Here is a 22,240-nt window from a genome sequence, read left to right on the forward strand (position 1 = left end):
TCTGCTCTACAACGTCATCAACCTTTGCCCCTGGCAGACATACCCTGGTCCTGTTCCACCTATCCTTTTTTTGCACAATATGTTCCCTGTTTCCCTGACAATAGTCACCGACAACAACTAAGTCCTTTGGACCAGGGCATTCTGCCTTGTGGATTGCCGCTGTGTTGCGTGATGTTCAAGTGCAAGCTCTGGCATTGATGTGGGCAGCTGAGAGCTTAATGGGCACCTTAATTTAAATCCTTTGGGGCCCATAACAACACTGAGTTAGTGCTTGATTTCCTCACACTCCTACTAGCTTTATGGAAATGGCCCTTACATCTTCCAACACGACAATACTTGATGTCAGAAAGTCTGGATTGTGAATACATGATTCAAAGAGAATAACATAGGAACACTGTAATGCCTAGCATAAAATCCTATTCTGAACATCTTTGGGATGAATTGGAATGTAGAATTAGAGCACGGCTAAGATGAACCACTTTGTTAATAGAGCTGATGAATGCTTTAAAGGAAAAATTGGAGCACAATATCATTTCTACCAGGGCACCTCCATAGCCAGGTGGGCAGGAGAAGGAGTGTAGCACACGCTTCTTGATTAGACCGGGGTTCGAGCCTGTGATCACCAAATACTGAGGATGCGGAAAGGTCAGGGAATGACCACTGCAAAACCCCGGAGCAATATGACCTTAGTTGCTAATGCTCCTAAAAAAAACCCAAATAAATAGATAAATAATTCCTACCATAAATGGGTAGTATCTTCTATGATGCATTGAAGCACTCATTATGACCCTATTTCTTTGAATAAATGTAGCCATGAACATGTTCATTACTATAATGGTGTCTTTCCTTTTGGTAGTATAGTATGTTCATTATTAAAAATACGCTTCTTGATTAGACTGAGGTTCGAGCCTGTCACCACCAAATACGGAGCATGCGGAAAGGTCAGGGAATGACCACCGCATATCCCGGAGCAATATGGCCTTAGTTGCTAATGCTCCTAAAAACCAAACAACAAACATTATTAAAAACCCTGAGATGTCAGGAATATGAACAAGTAGTGTAATGTAGTTTCTGTAGTATGGAAAGTATAGAAACAATTATTATAGTTCATTTTTATTGCCCTGATTATTATTATTATTCTTAATAATGTAACTGAGGCATTATGTGGTATTTACTAGGTCTTTCTAGTGAAGAAAATAATAGGACCAGATGCTGGCGTTTTATATGCAATGAAGGTGCTCAAAAAGGCAACACTGAAAGGTAATAAATCTCATTATGTAAATTTTTTTTTCTTAATTTAACTAAGGTAAAAAAATAGTATTAGACTATAATTAAAAAAAAAAAAAGGAAAACGAGGTAGACTACCTAAAATGTTAACACATGCATGCTTTAATGTTTACGTAAAGGCAGTCCTGCCTTATTCCATGATACTTCTGGAAAATTGAGCTTAATATGGAATGTATTTTTTCATGCACTAAATACTGTAAATTTGGGATGTGTTCTGGGCAGATCAAACAAGTGTACCTAATGTTAGCTTAACATACACAATTTATCCCTGGGAAACTATGCTAACAGCATGTACCCTAACTGAACATTAAATTCCTGTAGAAATTCTTCAAACTTCACAAGATATGTTACTGAAGATTTTCAAATAATCTGTTATATTTTTAAAAAATATATGAATAAATACAATTACTGTACATACTTGATAAACTAATCGTGGTAGAAAAATTCATTCACAGAAAGTTTCGTGATTTGCTTTTCATCATAATCTTAATAGTAAATGGATGTCACGAAGACCTCATACAATATAACCGCTTCTTTCAACATTGGGATTGAAACCCTCTGACTCCAATTACTTCTTCCACCTTATGATTATTTCGCTTAAGTGTGTGGTTCAGACTCTTGGAAGGGGTACTGCAGATTTCATCATTGTTATTATTTTTGTCTGCATTCTGCATGTGGCCTGCACAAATTCTATCAAATCTTCGGTAATGAGATCTTCTCTGTGAGATTCTGGCAACTCATTCATTTTCATCCACTTCTAGGTTAAGGTGTTTTGCTTGACCCAGTGGTTCTGAACCTTTTTTGGCCGAGGTATCCCCTGGAAGTTTGGCAACATCCTCAGGTAACCCCTAAGATTAGCATTGAACGCTAAGAAAGGGGCATTTTTTGTTTTTTTGCATGTGTGTACTGCATTATAGCGGAAAAAAAAAATAATCGCCTCTTAAAATTTTAACTAAAAAAAAAAATAAGTATTATTTTTAGACTAAAATAAAAAATAGACTTACTCAGTGAATCTAATGAGAGACCTGCTGTGACAGATTTTCAGTGATTTTCCTGAAATTAGGTGTCAAAGTTGAGACTGACAGCGAATACCTGCTGAAGTGTCAGGTCTGTTTCTCTTTTTTGATTTTGTGTCACAATATTTGGCAAACCCACATTCACATAAATAAGTCATCACAAATGGTAAAAGTTTACTAATTTTTACCATTTCTGCCATGTCTGCTATATTAGAGAAAGAGTCTAACAAAGTAGCCCAGAAGACAGTGGAACACTAAAAAAAGCTTAACTTTTCTTGGAGTGATATGTTACAAGTGATATCAGTGAGTTCTTTTGTGGGTAGGACAGAGGAGTTTGTTTTTCAAGAAAGGGTAAACTAACCACCTGTAATTTTAAATGTCTTTATTGACAAAAAAATATTCTTGACAGCTGTGTGATCTGGCCAATAATTTCTTTCTGTAAGTTTGACTCTGCAGAGATATTCTTTTTTCAACAAGACATGTAGTAAAACTATTGAAGGTATCATATTGTCCTGATTCAGCTCTCTTTCTCCAAAGAATAATATTATCTTAGAATGCAGATATTTTATCACTGGCTATGAAAAAGTGTCATGTTTTTATCTTGAAGTGATAGATTCAGTGTGTTCAGTTTGTCAAATATATCTGCAAGGTATGCAACCCCTTGGGAATTATAATCATTAGACAAAGTCAATGAATTCCTGCAGTTTATCTCGAGTTGTTTTTCTTGTGGTTTCAGCTTTACAATCAGCAAGAAACATCACAATTTCAGAGAATCTCATTAGTACTTTACCTCGACTCAGCCGATGTGCTTCGATGTAAAAAAATAAGTGGTCGTAGTCGCTGCCCATTTTGTTGCAAATGTAGCCAGAAAGGCCTTGTGTTTAAGCCACTAGATTTCACCTAATTGATGATTTCTATTAGTGTCTTAAAATATCTTTGTTTTGCAGGAATGTTTTTTACATCTAAATTTTATGTTTGGAGTACACAGTGACTACTTGAACAGGAAGGGCTTGACACCATCAGTACAGACATCAATACACATCTTCCAGTTGAGTTCTTGAGCACAAAAAAAAAAAAGCTGCCAATTTTTTCAAAAATGTCAACTCCTGTTGTAGTGGTTTTCAAATTGTTACAGATAAGAATGTCTTTGCACAGCTAGGCTACTGATATCAGTGCTCTTGTCAAGTCCAGGCAACTTCTTTTTATGAATGAGTTCATTGAGAAGGTTGGCTGAGCAAAGTAAAATTCTTCTTTTTATAGTGTGATTTGAGAGTGGCACCTGTTTTATTTTTGTTGATTCTTTGGGTCCAAATATTGTTGCACAGGTCAATAGCACATGGCATTATCAAATTTTCACCAATAGTGCGGGCCTCTCCTTGACAAGCAGTGGACTTACTGTTCAAGTCTCGATTTCTTTCAAAATGTCTGATCAACGGAGAGCATTTCATACAGTTATTGCCGAGTTTCTGTTAACATATTAAACACAGAAAGATTTGATTCTGTTCATCATCACAATAATAAAAGCCATATTTCAAATATTCATTTTGATAATGTCGTCTTTTTTTGGTTCTTATCTGGAGCTGATTTGCTTGTAGATGGACTTGGTGAATGGTCATGATTACACTCACCACTTGGTCTGTCATATGGAGGTGTTCTCAATTGGTCTTTCTATCTTTTCTCTGACTTTTCTGTTCTCTCTGTAAACTAACTTTCTCTTTGTTCCTCTTACTAAAAATTTATCCATGATTGGACAGAGTGAAATAAAAATTTAAATAGTTACGTAGAAGAACCACTTGTCACTCCAGCACAAACTCGCAACACAAAGCTATCTACTGTAACATACATATTTCTAAGAGGGGAAAGTAGCTAAAAATTGGCCATATTTGCTTCGATATATTCAATATTCAGTTGTCTAGTAATTTTTGTAAACAACAGGACTTGTCAATGAATAATTACTGTAAACGTCCAATTTCTTCCTTCAGCTGGGGATGCAGTAAAAGAGTATTCTAGTGGAACACGAATTACAAACAGCTGCCTCTGGAGAGGAACACAGTTACTGTTCAAATGCAGTACATTAGTTTCAAAGTAAATTTTTGTAAACAACAGCACATGACATCCGTTCGTCAACTAGAATTACACTTAGAATAGCAAAAACTGCTAAAGGCTAAACTAGACAAAACTATATGAACTGACAAGTGATTTATGGAGAAATCACATGATGTCACTTTGGCACCATGATAGGCCGGACAGTTTGTTTTGATTTAGTTTTCTCAAAACATGATAAATTCTAGGGCATCCATGGTGAAATCAGTAAAATTTTGCAATTAGCTGATAAATATTTTACTAAAAACTAAGCATATGAAAATCCACCATTTTGGATACAATATCCAGGTGTACACATGCATCCCTATGCATGCATGTGTACACCTGGTTGAGAACCACAGGCTTAACTTAAAAGCTCCTTTGTGACATTTTCTCATGTTTTTTGTAAATCTTCGTAATTGTGGCAAATTGTGGACAATGTTTTTTTCCAACAATCCTTCGTAGTAGATTTGCTTGATATCTTCCCAGAGGTGCACTATAGTCCCAGCAGCTTATGCGCCATTAAACCTCCATCACACACACACACACACACACACACACACACACACACACACACACACACACACACACACACACACACACACCTTCCCAGCTTCCAGCAATGCTTCTCACTGTCATAACCAAATACAGAGGATGCAGAAAGGTCAGGGAATGACCACCGCATATCCCAGAGCAATATGGCCTTAGTTGCTAATGCTCCTTAAAACCAAATAACAAACAAACGCTGTCATAAGTATGTTATAGCCCATTCCAAAACTGAATGAGAGTTGTTGCTTCCTTCCTGTTAATAGCTATAAGTCTGAGCCATGATTCTTTCCGAATAATACTGCTTAAAGGTGAAAATGACCCCTCAATGAAAAGGATTCATATTTTTTTGTCGCACCAGTTCTCTCTCACCTTTTCTCTTTTCACTCATCTGAACTACACAATAAAAGCACGTCTATAAATTATTGTTCCACTAAAACTATGAAAACTGAGAATGCATTGCATAACAGCAATGTGCTCAAAATTGTTGAAATGATACCAGAAGCAAAAATAAAAATATTGTTTTAGTTTCACATTTCATCATTGAAATTAGAAGCTATGTTTCATTTATATGGCATATTAGCTTCTAATCTCATAAATAAGTAAATTTTCAATTCATAATTTGGAATATAGGAAAGGGTGCAATAACTGTAGTAATTTATTAGGATAACGGCATAATACACCAGAGATGCAAAACTGTATTTAACTGTGGGTATGTGTATATATATACACCGGTATGGAATGTAATTATCATCATATGTACTTTATTAACTCAATGTATAGTAACCGAGCAAAATATGTATGTGCGCGCGCACACACACACACACACACACACACACACACACACACACACACACACACACACACACACACACACACACACACGTGCAAAGCAGCATTAAAGGATCCAATAATATATATAAGTTACTATATATAAATTTGATCTTCATTCCTTTTACCACCATCTTGTTCAACACTTTTTCTTTATCTATGAAAGGTAGTGTTTATTTTTCTAATTTTGTATGACTTTATCATGGTAAAGTCCTACTATTCCATTTTCCCACTGTTAAGTCCATTATGCTGCTATAAATTGCTTCATTATTATTATTATTAGCCATATGGTGCAAGGAAGCATGAGACTTATGCTGAATCAGCCAAAAAAAAAAAAAAAAATTCCCCGGGTTATCCAGACAGAGAGAGAGTGAAAGTCAGAAGTAGAAAGGAATCGCCAAGAAAGGGAAGAATGACGATATCCAGCTCAGGACCCTGGGTTTGCCAAGCCCATACTCGCAGATGTGAGCCCCTGGGGTTAAATTATGTGGTTATATTGCTAATGTGGTTGAAGTTTGTGTGCAATCATCTACTCTACTGAATATGTGCGTTTCATTGCCCCCCCCCCTTCCTTCTACTACGTATATTTTTCCTGCCAGCTTATTTCTGCTACGCATTTCTTGAAAACTCCAGGTATCATTCACTTCTTATTATACTTTCGGTTTCGTTTTAGATTTGTTTTTCAGCATGTTTCAACCTACATAATTTTTTCCTTAAAATACAAGCATTTGCTATTAGCTCCCTTTTATACTAATGCTTACATAAGCCAGAGCCCTTACTATAAGGTTGGGCTTCACAACCCCAGCAAACTCAGTGTTATTTAATAACTTTTTCTTTGCTTTTATCTTTCTGCTGTCTATTTCTACCGTTCTTCCCATTCGTAAAACTATTAGTGTATACGAGGGTGATATGAACTTTCCTACTATCCTACCCCTATTGCTATTTTTTGTCTGTATTTATCTAAATTACTCCTTTTTCCCTTCCCCATCCTCAATTTAATACCTCACTCTATACCATGTGCTTGTTCCAGATTTATTTATTGAACCATTGAATTCCAATCTACACAAAATTCCAATTACATCCTTTAAATCCTACACTAAATTCTACATATTTATATTAACTATATTTATTCTAACTTGATCCTTATTTTTATTTTAATGCATTGGGACTACCTTGTCCATATGTTATTAGAAAGTGCTAATTTTGCTTTTTGGCCATTCACTTTTCTTCTACTACTATAGACAAGTATAGAAACACAATTCCTGATACATGGTCAGGTGTAGTCCCCCTGATGAAATACCTGATCATGTATCAATAATTTTTGCAGCTGACATCAGATCAGGCACTTTTGCCTTACCTATATTCGACCATTACCTAAATAAGTTTCCCCCATATCTGATGATAGCCGTACCACTTTCTATTTTTATTTTTTAACTTTAATTTTGTTTTGTCACACCAGCCATACTAATTTTTCTTTACAGTTCTCCAACCTTATATTGGCTTAGTAATTTAGCCTGTAATTTTCCTAATTCATTACAACTTTTAGGATATTAATGTCCTTTCACTTCACCTTTTACATATCTACTACGCTTCTTTTTCAACTATCCTCACCCTTCTAGTTACTGGAACTTTGTGTAACTTTCACATCCATTTATGCATACTTTATTCAATATATTAATACAAACTTATATATGTACTTACTTATTTATATATTACAAGTTAATTCCTTCCTAGCGCGTGCTCGTAAAGTGCGAATTTATTTCCCATAGACCTAATGTTAAAAATAGGTGTTATGTTATCAACAATGAAATTAGTTAGCTAATTAGTTTGTTTAAACAATGATTGATTTATCCAAAGAAATGAAAACATAGCCTGTAAATTCAAGCAAATTATAATAATAGAGAAATTATGACTTACAAATGTTAAAGAATGTTTATTCTTCATCATCATCATCGACAAAATCATACGTGTTGGTCACTCATCATTGGCTCGACACTCGTTGGTTTGTTGCACAAGGAGTTGTCTTCTTCAGAAATGCTTCAAGAGGCGTTTATTTCTAAGATAATCTTCTCTTTTCTTTATAAATTTCAGTAGCACACACAAGCATTTTTTAATGGAACGCACAAATTGCAACTAACACGATTTGCGTGGAGTAACAAGTTTTACGAAGCTTAAAAAAAACGGAATGAAGAGAAGATTCTGAAAATTTATTTATGTTTTTTTATTCGACTGAAGATTTCAGTAAAGGGCAAACACATTTCACCATAATAACGTAAAAACCCACACAATTTCAGCTATACATATTTTCACAAATGCAATAACATCAAGTTTACTACCCATATGTAATTGCTTGCAGTAACAGAAAAGCCCAATTAACCGGAAAGTGCAAATTGTTTTTATTGTTTTATGGTCGTGACCAGAAGCGTGCTTTAGAAAAATAACACAAAGCTGTTCAAAATTGGTTCTTATAACAGAACATGTGATAACGATGAAAGTGTAGTGCGTTTAATGATTTGAATTGGTAACTAATACAATTTACACTATAAAAACAACATTTTAGCGAGTTATATAGCGAAAATTTGAACTTCCGAGGTGTGGAATGAATTACCAAAAAACAATGTGTTATTGGGTTCAAATTACGATACTTTTGTGATATGATGGTAACAGATTAATATTGTAAAGCGGGGTACACTGTATTGTATAGCTACACGTGTGGTTTGAAATGCGGTATTTATGAATGTTTAACATTCATTTTTTGCAATTAATGTTAATATTTTCAATTTTGTTGATACTTGGGGAAAAAAAAAAATGTAAAGCGAGAACTGTTACTTTTTACAGTTAAGATACTACTCGGGAGCATCAGGTTTGTAGTGACCCCAACTAACCCGCTAGTTATATATAAATCTATGGATATAGATTTATATATATGGATAGCCTAATACACCATAGATACATATAAATATAAAAACAACAAAATTAATGTAAAATTTAAAGAAGATTAGAGACATCTAGAGAATACTGGAGAAAATTAACATTCTCCCTCATGGTCATACATCTGCATCTTCCTCGGGGGTTTTGAGCAGACATATAGCCATACTAGAAGAATGTATTATACGTACTCGTTTCTGTAATCTCTATACCAATTTTTCTAGGTTAACTTTAGGTAATTACTTGTTGAATAATTTGGAATAGAGTAATATTTTGTATATATGTACTTAATTTTTAAATAAACAGGATGGTTTATGTATATGACAGCAAACTGTGATAGGAGATTCAAAGCCCTAAGGGTATGTATCAGATTAAATATCATTGTACCCTCACCCCCAATATCCTGTGGTGGACAGACTGAAAATGTTCAATTTTCCTGCCGCCTTTAAGTTTTATGTGTGTAGTACTATTTATTGTGCAGATATACCAGGTTTAATCCATGACGTGATAGTTTAACTTGCTGTAGGCATAATCTACTGCTCTGCATTCCTGAGAGTGGAGTGGATGTTAAATTATAATTTAAAGTTTAGGACAATTTTATATTTTTGCTTGTTTTATTATAGGAAGCAGATACAATATGATTTTAATATTTATATTTATGTTTAATGCATTAAATTAAACTAAAAATTAGAAATGACAGATATTAAAATTAAAATAAGATACTAAAGGAATATTAGAAATGACATATTAAAATTAACCTAAAAATGATAAATAATAGAAATAAATTGAAATGATAGATATTAAAATTAATCATGTTATCCGTAGGCCGGCATGGACCGGCAAACCTTTTCTAAGGCATGACGACCCTGTATGTGCCCTTGGGGATAACTATTTACAAATATATACAGCCTCCTTCATTGTGAATCTTAACTGGTGACCTTAAAATTATTGAAGACAATACCCTACAAGAAGTGATTAGCAAAGGAACAAAATTCAGACCCAACTTCAAAATTTGCCTAAAAAACATATGCAACTCCATTAATATGGATCTATTGCAATTAACTTAGAAAACAGCATACAAATACAACACCCCAGTGGAAGCATTTCAAAGATGGCTTAATATTACCACAAAGCTTATCTTAACTAGATTCAGAGACATCATGACACACCAATATGATCACAAGATATACAATTTAAAAAGTATTAAACATAAAATCAAAAACCTACAAAATAAGTTCATTATCACCAATACAGACAAAGCTAATAACAACTTCAGCATCATTTATAAGAGATTCTATATAGACACCCTAAAACAGGAATTGGGCCACAGTAACACTTATAAGTTCATCAACTCCACCCCTAACACAATTACTAAAAAACTAATAGCATTACACAAGAAAATTAAATTAAAAATAGATAACACCCAATACCCATATATTTATTGGATTCCCAAATTCCACAAAGACCCAACAGGGAAAAGGTTCATCAGCACATGCAGGAACAGCTACTACAAAACATCTAGCAAAATAATGGAAACCAAATTAAATATAACTAGCAATCTCACTTACACAAAATTCATCTCTAATAACAGGCAGTACATTGAATATATTTAAAATAACTAAATGCACAAGGCATAATACATTAAGAGTTTAATATCTATATAATATCGGTGTGTAGATACACCATAGACAACTCTTAAGAAACTACAAAGTAGTTGTTGTAGGCATCATTTGCTCTTTCTCATATTGTGCTCTGCCTTCACGACGAGTTGCCATGATATTGCACTACCTCGAATAAGTAACGCTTCACTACTAGTGGTGGTACTCACTGAGAGTAAGTAACAATAGTCTTCTCTATTAGTGAAGCATTACTTATTCAAGGTAGTGCAATATCATGGCAACTCATCGTGAAGGCAGAGCACAATATGAGAAAGAGCAAATGATGCCTACAACAACTACTTTGTAGTTTCTTAAGTGTTGTCTATGGTGTATCTACACACCGATATTATATTGAATATATTAGGAACAACCATATTAACAAATTGTACATGTATGGCTTCAAAAACTTGTTCACCAGCATATCACATGACAATTTGATAAAAGTATTATCTGAATATTACAAAGAATATAAAGATAAACTAGGATTGCAAAAAACAGTACTGGCTAGAGCTTATCAACCTTAGTGTGAAAAACAACAACAACATACGGATGGGTAATAGCATCTATGTGCAAATAAGAAGCGTGGCTATGGGTGCAAATAGTGCTTGCCCCATAGCCAACCTCTATTTGCACTTTTATGAAAATAAGATTAACCCCTTCATGGATTATCCAAGATATCTCATTTTTAGTGTTAAAAGTTATTTAAATATTAAAATCATATTGTATCTGCTTCCTACAATAAAACAAGCAAAAATATACAATTGTCCCAAGCTTTAAATTATAATTTAACATCCAATCCACTTTCAGGAATGCATAGCATTAGATTATGCCTACGGCAAGTTAAACTATCGTGCCACGGATTAAACCTGGTACGTTGGCCTCTGTAGCAGAGTGGTCAGGAGCGGGAGTGAAATAGCACATGCTCTTTGAGTAGACCGGGGTTCAAGCCCCTGACTGCTAAATATGGTCGATCTGCCAACCCGCACTGGACCAGCGTGGCAGATTATGGTCCATTTTCCTCAGCATGAATTGTTGAGGAGGCTTCCATCCTGCAATGGGTTGATAATGGCTGCAGTTTAATCTTTTTTTTTTTTTTTTTTTATGTCTTTGCAATAAATAGTACTACACACAAAACCTGGAGAAGGCAGAAAAATTGAACATTTTCAGTCTGTCCACCACAGGATATGGAGGTTGAGGTACAGTGATATTTTAATCTGATACATACCCATAGGGCTTTGAATCTCCTATCACAGTTTGCTGTCATATATAAGTAAACCACCCTGTTTATTTAAAAATTAAGTACATATATTTTTAATTACAAAGTTGACAAAATAAGGATGTTGCCACACAATATACAAGACTGACCTCTTGTCAGATGTCAATAGCCAGGATTGTAAGCAAAATAAGCAACAAGTGTTTTCATTTCTGATGTAAGCCAAAAAGTAAAAAAGCATAAATAAGAATAAAATTTTATTGTTACCAAAATAAATGAAAAAAAAATTTTTTTTACAAGGATTATAAAGGGAAGTATTTTGAAAAAATGGCCTATGAACATTACTGTTGAGACAATTAAGACAAGAAATTAAAAACTGAAATCAACAACAGAAATTTCTAGAAACATAAGTTATGTCTAATCCAAGTAAAGGTAAAGAGATTTGAAAACATAGTAAAAATCAAAGTAGCCTTGGAAAAAAATAACTTACACATTGTAGACACATGTGAGCTGGCAGTATAACTTTATGCAGGACAAAATGAAAACCAGAACGAAAAGTGCACTTCAATGAGATATAAAGTTATGACAGTGACACATAATGATAAAAATTTGTCAAAACTAGAAATAATTAGGGAAAAAATGCATTATCACATACTAAATGTACATCATAGTAATTGTAGTCAGATACATAATACTTCCACATTTCTTTCTACTCTATCAACTTTTCCCATATTATATCTGTTTGGATCTCACTTTATCACCTTATTTTGCCTTTATTTCTCTAGGCTTGTACATTTTGTATATGGCATACATTTATAGTTTCTGACTACATTTAGTATGATGTCTCTATATTTGTATCTCATTGGTGCACACTTCATTTCTGGTTTTGTTTTATCCTGCATACAGTCGTATTGCCACCTCACATGTCTCTACAACGTAGTTTATTTTTTTTTCCAGGGCTGCTTGCTTTTTACTATGTTTTCAAATATCTTTACCTTTACTTGGATTCGACATAATAAGTTGTGTTTCTAGAAATTTCTGTTGTCGATTCCAGTTTTTAATATATCTTCACTGTGTCAACTGTAAAGTTCACAAGCCATTTTAAAAATACCATCCCCTTCCACCTTTTTAATCCTTGTAAAAAAAAAAATTATCTTGCTCACAAAAGTTTAATTTTCATCTATTTCAGTAAGAATAAAATTTTATTCTAATTTTTATTTATGTTTGTGCTTTTTACCTTTTGGCTTGTGGTTTACATCAGAAATGAAGATGTGCATTGCTATTTTGCTTGCGATCCTGGCCATTGACACCTGATGAGAGGCTGGCTTTGTATGTTGTGTGGCAACATCCTTATTTTGTCAATTTTGCAATTATTTTATCAATTTTATAATTATTTATCTCTTATTATACCTATGTGTTTTTTTTTGTCACCTTTTATCACTCTCTAACTCCCCTCACTTTGTTTTTTCTAAATTCATATATTTATATACAGGGTGATTCACTACCAGTGCGATAAACTTGCAGTAGGTGTAGGGGGCACAAAGACGAATTGGAATCACATAGCATTGCAGGTTCCGAAATGCCTTCGTCATGCGGTAGAGGACGTTGAATGGGAGGTCGCACGAACAGCGATCCCGCTGGAAGTCAGCATTTGCGTACCGGTTCCCGAGGCAGTAGGATGGATTGAGTATTCAAACGTTGAACTGGCCGACATGCACCTTGCGTATGGAGCTGCGGACTGTAACGGGCGCGCCACTCTGCGCTTGTACTAGGAACATTTCCCGCACAGGCGTGCTCCTCATCATACGATTTTTGCACGTGTGCACAGAAGGTTATGTGAGACTGGTTGTTTCACGAGAGGTACCATGAATCGAGAGCGAACGACGAGGACGCCAGACAATGAGGAGAATATCCTACGTCTTGCAGAAGGCAATCTGAGTAAGAGTATTCGAGCGATAGGCCAACGATTGGATATTTCCCAATCCACTGTATGGAGGATACTGTCAACAAACCAAATGAGTTCATACCATCTGCAATGCGTCCAATCATTGGAGCCTGCGGATTATCCACTCCGGAGGACTTTTGCTACTTGGTTTCTTCAACAGAAATGGTGTTTGCAAATGCTTCCAGCGGGATCGCTGTTCACGCGACCTCCCGTTCAACGCCCTCTACCGCATGACAAAGGCATTTCGGACCCTGCAGTGCTATGGGATTCCGATTCGTCTTTGTGCCCCCTACACCTCCTGCAAGTTTGTCACACTGGTAGTGAATCACCCTGTGTGTGTGTATATATATATATATATGTAGGAAATAATATCAAAAGAGACCAAAATGTCCTTGGAAGCTAAATTGTTCCATTATACCCTTTTGCAAAACATCCAAAATTATGCGTTTACACCCCCTGTTTGAGGCGGTTGTCCTTAGACAGGATGACCGGTTCCGTTTGACACGCTCCCGAGCCACTTCCGTTTCCAATGCGCATGTGGGGAATGCTGACTATGTGCCTGGTGAATCACGTGTTTGAGTGCCATGGGCCTGCTTCTGAAGGATGTGTCACTGCAGTAATAGTACAATGTTGAAGAAGGAGACAGCAGTCTCCGAAAGCTTCGGTATTTTAGTAAATTTTAACGATTTTAGCATTGTTTTTAATTGTTTTATCGTAACTTATTTTATTTTATTGTAATAGTTTAGTCTCCCGATATTTGTATCATAGTATTTTATTATATTTTATTTTTGTATTTTATTTTATTTTATAGTAAAATTTTTAATCGCTTGGCTGGTGTTTGAGTGTAATTATTGCAGTATGGAATTTGCCAGCCCCATAGGCCTGTTTGAAGATATAGTCATAAATGTTGTCAACCCTGAAGGTAAGGTGGACATAGAATCTATGGGCAAGATGATATTCATTATGAATGAGGATAAACTAGAGAAGGTAGAACACTTGTATGAAACAATCAGACACATTGGGTAAACCCATCTTGTAGACAGGACTGTAGTGGAGGGTATATGCTGTTATACCCTATGGATTTTTTTAGGTGAATAGCATATACCTTCTGATTTTTGAAAGACTTGAAAAAACAAATATTATTAAAATATTTAATATTATAACATTCATAGAGTATATGTTCTGCTAATTTTACAACTACAGCACTGCTTATAGACATTACAACTCCTAGTGATAAGACGAGTCACTAGTCAAACAGGTATGGCAATACCATATTCCAATTTGCTGTAGGTTAGGTTAAACTAATCTTCCCCATTTCCATAAATCTTGGAGAAAACTATCAGCTTTATTTTTGATTATTGTATGGCTCATCTGTTCTTTAAGTTTCCATATCCTGGACAATCTGATCCAACTCATTGTTATGATCATTTCTGTTTGATAAAACTACCTCATCACCTTTATCTGCTTTCTCTCTCTATAACTATTCCATTATTTTTTCTAAGTAATTTAATAAGTAAGTTTGACCCAGTCCTTAACTGAGTCAATTTTACTTTGGATCTTATTTTAATTCCAAAATAAGATAAGATATATCTTATCTTATTTTGGAATTAAAACTCTATTCAACTTCTAGAAAATCTTGTGTGCCCAGATGATTATTTGCATTATCCCTTAAGTGTAAAGAAATCAGTCTTGTAGTACACAAGTGCTTGTTATTGAATATATTGCATTTCAAATATAGACTTTAAGTAAGAACTGTATAACCCCAGGGGCTCACATCTGGTGAGTGTGGGCTTGGCACTGATGATATCCAGCTCAGGACCATGAGCTGGATATCATCATTCTTCTCTTTCTTGGTGATTCCCTTCTACTTCTCTCTCTCTCTCTCTCTCTCTCTCTCTCTCTCTCTCTGAGTAACTCAGAAATTTTTTCTCAGCTAGTGCAGCATAAGCCTTAGGCTTCCTTGCACCATATGGCTAATAATAATACTTATTCATCTCTCTGTGACCTTGGTTACCCTCTCCCCAAGTACATGAAGTTATGTAATTTGTCATTAGTTCAACAGTTTTGTCTCTCAGAACAATCTATTAGAGAATTATAATGAAATAGTGTTTTTGCTGTATCATACATTATTCGTATGTAGAATCAAATATTTTTAGGGACACAGGCATCAAACTTGTCTTCTGTTCTTAATGCTTTGTTCTGTGCTTAAAAATTTCATTAAACTTTCTTACCAAACAAGTGATTTCAACAATACATTTTATATTATTACAGTCAGTTCTGCTAGAACACGGTACATGTGTTCCTAAAAATCTCCACCTTATGGTATTTTGCGCATTAAAAACAACAGGACTTATGGGAAAAATAGGATTAGGGGCAGAGCACTCAAAAAAAAAAAAAAAAAGTTGTCTGGTAAGTAAAACAGTAAAAAAAGTTAGAAACCCAATAATTTTGCTAACAGAGGTTTAAACATCTTAAAGTTATAATAAATAAATATTACAGTACATATAGCATATTGATATTTCTGTTCACTGACATTTTCTTCTTTTTTGGATTGTAAAATTTAAAACAGTAAAAAAGATGAGAAATCAGTAACGATGGACACGGCACGCACAAAAGAGAAGATTCTGAAAATTTGTTTTTTCTATGATTGAAGAGGAAGGGGAAATATATCTCACCATTACGTAAAAACCTACAGAATTCCAGCTATCAGTATTATTGCAAATGCAATAAGATCAAGTTTGCTACCTGTTTATTTATGTAATAAGATCAAGTTTGCTATTTTTTATTTAATTAGACTGCACTAACAGAAAAGTCCAATAAACTGGGAACTGCAAATTGTTTTTATTGTTTTATGGTAGTGACCTTTAGAAATGTGCTCCTCTGCTCTTGCTATCCTGCCTCACGAAATTTCTATTCGAACAGAAAATCTTGTGAATACAGCGAATGATAAGTGTCTCCGACCAGTACAATTACAGTAAATGGGAAATATAGCTTACACATTTGACGTTTGACATTTTTTAAGCTATGTAAACTTGTATGTATTGCTGCGCAGGTCACTACGTTCAGCTTGATGCCGGGTTTTATGTTCACCTGGTGTTACTTGCAGACGAAATCACGCATGAGCCAATGCGAAAATCGCATTATAGTTGTATTGTTCCCTAACATATCAATTGCGTTGGAGCAAATTCGCGTTGCAAAAACGTGTGTTATAGCAGAACTGACTGTACTTGGAGAGTCTTGGGACTGGGCAAGGCTACCCAGCCAAATGTATGTACTCAACTTCAGCCAGATAAGGGAGTACTGATGTTTCTAATACATGTGCACGTTTTCATGAATATAGCCTCAAAGCATGATATGAGTCTGTATTCAAAGGCATTCAAACAGAGCTGTTGGTACATTCATGGAGTTTGAAACACAGGCTACAATTAGATGGTGCCAAAATTTTAATAAAATTTAATAGTGATTACAAGTTGTTCACTATTTAAACCCTTGCCATAATAAAGTACAAGAAATATTTGCGGATGACAAAAATTGAGAATTTTATTCCAAAATCAGGAATCATATCTGGACCAAATGAATTTAATAGGGATAAAAAAAAAATAAAAAAATAACAATGAAAAAAAAAACTTGAAATTAAATACTTTATTAATCTTTTATTTAGGGTAAAGAAGAAATGGAAGTTTGGTCATAAGATTATGGTATTATAACAATATTATTGTTACAGAAGTTGCAGTGTGTGTTCATTCATGTTTACCATATTCTTTACTGTTACTGGTAAAAATAACAAAAAAAAAAAAAAAAACACATTTGGAGAGATATACACTGAGTGATCACTGAATTATGACTACCTACCTAATACTTCATAGGTCGTCCTTTTGCCCTCAGTACAGCAGCTATCTGACGTGGCATTGATTCAACAAGATATTGGAAGTGTTTGGGAGGTATGGCCAACCAAGCTGTGTGTAATACGGTCAGCAATGCAGGTATGGAGGTGATTGGTGTATCCAGGCCATTCCTGCACAACAAGTGCTCGAAGGCTCAGCACATTGTCATCTTGAACTTGAACACCATGGTATTGCACCATCGCCATTCGGGAAAAGTGTAACATAGTGGAGTGTACACAGTCAGCAAGCAGATGACGATAGCGGAGACCACTGATATGTTGTTCCACGTGCACCAGAGGTCCAAGTTCCTGCCAGTGAAACATGCCCCACACCATACAATCGCCTCCACCGGCCTGCACTTTTGATACCATGCATGATGGATGAAGAGTTTCATGTTGTTGACACCAAATCTATACACGACCACCCACGGTGTGGAGTAAATAACGTGACTCATCTGACCAGCACACTGTCTTCCAGTCTTCTGACGTCCAACTTGAATGCTCTTTGCACCAGGCGAGTCTTTTATGCCAATGAACCTTGGTTAGGAGAGGATGCCATAGGGGTCGTCTGCTGGTATAGCCCATACGTGTGAGTGTGTGACTCATGGTCATGCCAGATATTGTTCCGATTTGGCCCATGTTGTATTGGGTAGTCAACTTTTCAACAGTGCCTGTACGAGTTGTCAGGCCTGGCGCTCACTCTAACATCAACTTTTCGCTGACCTTTGCAGTTTTGCTGTCTGGTCGTTTGACCATTGTGATGCCAGTCCTAGTACACTTTAACTATGGTGGCTCTCGAACACCCCACCAGTTCAGCTGTTTGGGAAATCGAGCACCCACAATCTGTCCTTTATCGAAGTCCGATAAATCCTTCCTTTTACCCATTATGGTCGGAATTTTGCTACTTACTGAACCACTGACACATTATCTATTCTACATAGGTCGACTAATTCCGCACTCTCATACCTCACATGGTCAGCGGGTCGCCCTCAGTTTTCATAGGGGTGGTCATAATTCAGTGATCACTCAGGGTATATTAATACAAATTTAAATATAATATTCTTGTATAATTTATATTTAAAACTGTACTGTAACATATTACTGATTAACACTTGATATTGAATACTTAGTCAGGGATCGCATGAGAACAAAAATGGAAAGGGATATTTTGGCAGAAGTTCGTCATCCATTTATTGTAAAGTTGCACTATGGTACGTAGCTTTATCTTATAATATAAATTTTCTTTTTAAGAGGCCTCTGTTTTTTTAGTTGTTTTCTCAAGACTAACATCCTCATCCATTTAAAATTTAGATGCAACATCCCAAGATATTAATTGGATGAAACAGTATGCAAAAATTAAAAATACTAGAATGAATTTATTCACAGCCTGAGATTTTACTGTTATTAATAGATAATGGTAAAGTTTCAGTAATAATAATTAACTAAATGGCTGTTAGTGAGCTGCTAGCCACTCAGTAACTTTGCTGTGCAATAGTTGTATTTTTTACATTAATTTTTAGTCTTTATTATTTACACAGTAATAGTTTACATGATTAAATGTGATAATCCCTTCAGTTGGATAGAGATCATCACAATTTAGGAAAAAAAAAAAAAAAAAAGAACAACCCACTTGATATAATATATCAAAAAGTAAATATGAGATAAAGTATCAAAAATAAAGAAAAATCTTTGGTTTTCATGAATTTTTTTTTTTTTAACTGCTCCTAATAATTGCATTACTAGTTGTAGTAAAACCATTTGCAAGGTGAGAACTGCTTATTGATATATGCTGTTTTGTTTTTTTACAGAGAGTGAGGCATTAGGTTTTTAGAAAAGTTCAACAGACAAATGTTAAAAGAAAAAAGAGCTTTTTTTTTTTTATGAGGGGTGATCATTGAATTCATGAACTAGTACAAGATTTTATGTTTACCACACGAACCTTCCATAACTTCCACTAGAGGTGCTCTTCCTGATTGCTACTGAGTAGACTTGGTGCACATGCCAGTACTTGTCAAGCTAGTTTTGCATGGTGTTTTTTTTACATATATATATATATATATATATATATAGCCGCATGTCACTGATGATAGTTTTGAAGCAAGTATCATGTCAGACATACAGATTGAAAAGAACTATATTTGTTTCATTATTGTGTTAGATGGGGCTTAAATGCATTGGAAACAGTTAAAGAGATGAATGAAGCATATGGTATTGAGTGTTTTGGTAGGATGGCTATATTTAAATGGCACAAGTGATTCAATGAAGGCCATGAGTCTGTTGCAGGTGACCCAATACCTGGTCAGCTTTCCTCCTCAACTCCTGAGCAAATCACAAAAGTCCAGGAAATCTTGGATGAAGACAGGCAAATTACACTTCACGAATTAGCCATTAGAATGTCCATTTCATACAGTAGTGCTTACAATATTGTGAAAGATCACCTGAAAATGTCTTGAATCTGTGCCTGCTGGTTTCCACACAATTTGACACCAGAACAAAAACAGCAAAACATAGACTTGTGCAAAGAAATGCTTGATCATTTTGAAACACATTGTCAGAACTTCTTAAATTGAATAGTGACTTGTGGTGAAACTTTGATTTTTCACTATGATCTAGAGACAAAACAATAGTTGAGTCAGTGGAAGCATTGTGATTCACCAAGACCTAAGAAATTTCGAGCTTCTCGGCTGACAAACAAATGGTTCTTGTGTTTTTTGATATAAAAGGCATTTCTTGTTACACATTTTGTGCCTCATGGAACAACTATGAATAAGAAAGCATACTCTGAGGTTCTCAGAGTCCAACTTTGCCACTCTGTTCTTGAGAAACACGAACTTTCTGGTGTGAAGTGGTTTCTCCATCAAGACAATGCCAGCCCCCATATGGCTAATATTGTGCAGCCAGTAATCACTGCCACAGGTGCTGAGGTTCTGCCACATCCCCCTTATTCACAGGACTTAGCCGCATGTGATTTCTTCTTGTTTCCACATCTGAAAAAAAGCTCCAAAAGGCAAGCATATCACGTCTGACATATCAGTGCTCGCAGAGCCACAATGGAAGCACTTTGCGGTGTTTCGAAAATTGGCTTGCAAGAAGCATTTAATGCGTGGGTATGACAGTGGCGAAAGTGTGTAAAGTTCAAGGGAGAGTATTTCAAGAGGGAGAAATCCACAGAATATTCAGAAGATGACAATTAAGATAAAACCTTGTACCAGTACACAAATTGAACGATCACCCCCCATAGTTGAAGTAGCTGTAAAATGCACAGTTTGAAGTATATATCTGTAATGCTACATATAATTTTCATAGAGCCGAACAGAGTCATTTGCTTATTGTATGCCAAGGATGCATATTATATTGCTATTGTATATCAAAATGTATTAAGAATTTCCTAGCTATCTCATTTCTGATGCACAGCAATCTGAAAGCAAGAAAGTACGGAGCAAGAAAAATTGAAACCAAATAGAAACAAAAAATTCTCTAAAAAATGAGCAGACATATAATTCATTTTGTACACAGCATGGCTGTAAAGAATTCTCTCCCCCCACTTAAACTTCTCCAATAAAAAAAAATTACCTGTACTGCAGATTAAAACATAATACTATATATGAGGAATAGTAATAAAATTGACACTGATATAATTGCAATTGAGATTTTAATTTCTAAATTTTTTTTTTTTTCTTTGTTTAGGAAATGCATCTGCTATAGGATTAGGAAACTTATTGCTCATATTAGTTTCCTATATATGTGGAGTGTATTATACCATTATTAGGGGAAAAAAAAAAAAAAAAACCCAAAATATATATACAGTAGATTCTGGTTATTTGGGACACATTGCGACTAGTGCACTTTGGCCCGATTAAGAGGCTGCCCCAATTATGCAAAGTTTCACGTAAATGATTAAAAATACAGTGGACCTCCGCTTTACAATTGTTTCACTGTACGATTAAATCACATTGCGATGGACTCTCCATAATAAAATACCATTCACTATATGAATGTAGTAAGCGACGATCATTGTAATCGCGTTTCTGAATTGAATTTTACTTCTATTATAAAGTGTGATTCTAATAAGTGAAAATAGGAGGAATATTATCCACAGGCTATAAAAGTAAAGATATATTAAGCACAAGTTTACACTTCATTACCTTGCCAATTAAAAAATTAAATGTTACGTGAAAATCGGAAGAATATTTTCCACAGGTTAGCAAAATAAAAATAAATTTTCACTTACATACATAGCTTAATTAATACTGTAATATGTACTTAGTAACTAATTGATATTTCTGTTCACTGGCATTTTTTTGGGGGTTGTAAAATTTAAAACAATAAAAAAGAAGCAATCAATAACAAAGAACACTGCACGCACAAATTGCAATTAACATGATATGTGTAAATGAAATGTGGAGTAACAAGTTTGCGACACTTAAAAAAAAAATAGGAATGAAGATCTGAAAATTTTGTTTTTTATATGATTGAAGATTTCAGTGAAGGGGAAACACATTTCACCATAAAACATTAAAACGCACAAAATTACAGCTATCAGTAGATCGAGTTTACTACCCGTTTATGATAGATTGTACTAACAGAAAAGCCCAATAAACCAGAAACTGCAAATTTTTTTGTTGTTTTATGGTTGTGACCTCCAGAAATCCGACCGGACCACGTTGTCCAGATGGAGACAATCATAGGATAATCTCGAGTGCCGCAGTCTCCTGCCCTGATTAAATGGCATGTTAAGTGAAGAAAACTCTGGCTGTTTTCTTGATTAGGTTTTGTTCTTTAAGATTTGTCCCAAATAAATGGCTGCCCCAATTTACTGGTGGCCCAAACAACCGGAATCCACTGTGTGTG

At 35.0% G+C, this 22,240-nt stretch overlaps 1 protein-coding gene across 2 annotated transcripts in view; it reads left to right on the plus strand.

The window, feature by feature from the left end:
- S6kII (Ribosomal protein S6 kinase II) overlaps positions 1-22,240 on the plus strand; it is a 297,018-nt gene that overhangs the window by 77,050 nt on the left and 197,728 nt on the right. For both annotated transcript variants that reach the window (XM_090379290.1, XM_090379291.1), the window contains 2 exons: positions 1,179-1,260; positions 18,520-18,600. In XM_090379290.1, the coding sequence (XP_090235416.1) occupies positions 1,179-1,260; positions 18,520-18,600 (163 nt within the window). The remainder of the gene's footprint in view (positions 1-1,178; positions 1,261-18,519; positions 18,601-22,240) is intronic.

This window comes from Mastigoproctus giganteus, chromosome 8, assembly GCF_048544385.1.
Source record: "Mastigoproctus giganteus isolate SK-2022 chromosome 8, ASM4854438v1, whole genome shotgun sequence".
In the NCBI taxonomy this organism is placed as follows: domain Eukaryota; kingdom Metazoa; phylum Arthropoda; class Arachnida; order Uropygi; family Thelyphonidae; genus Mastigoproctus; species Mastigoproctus giganteus.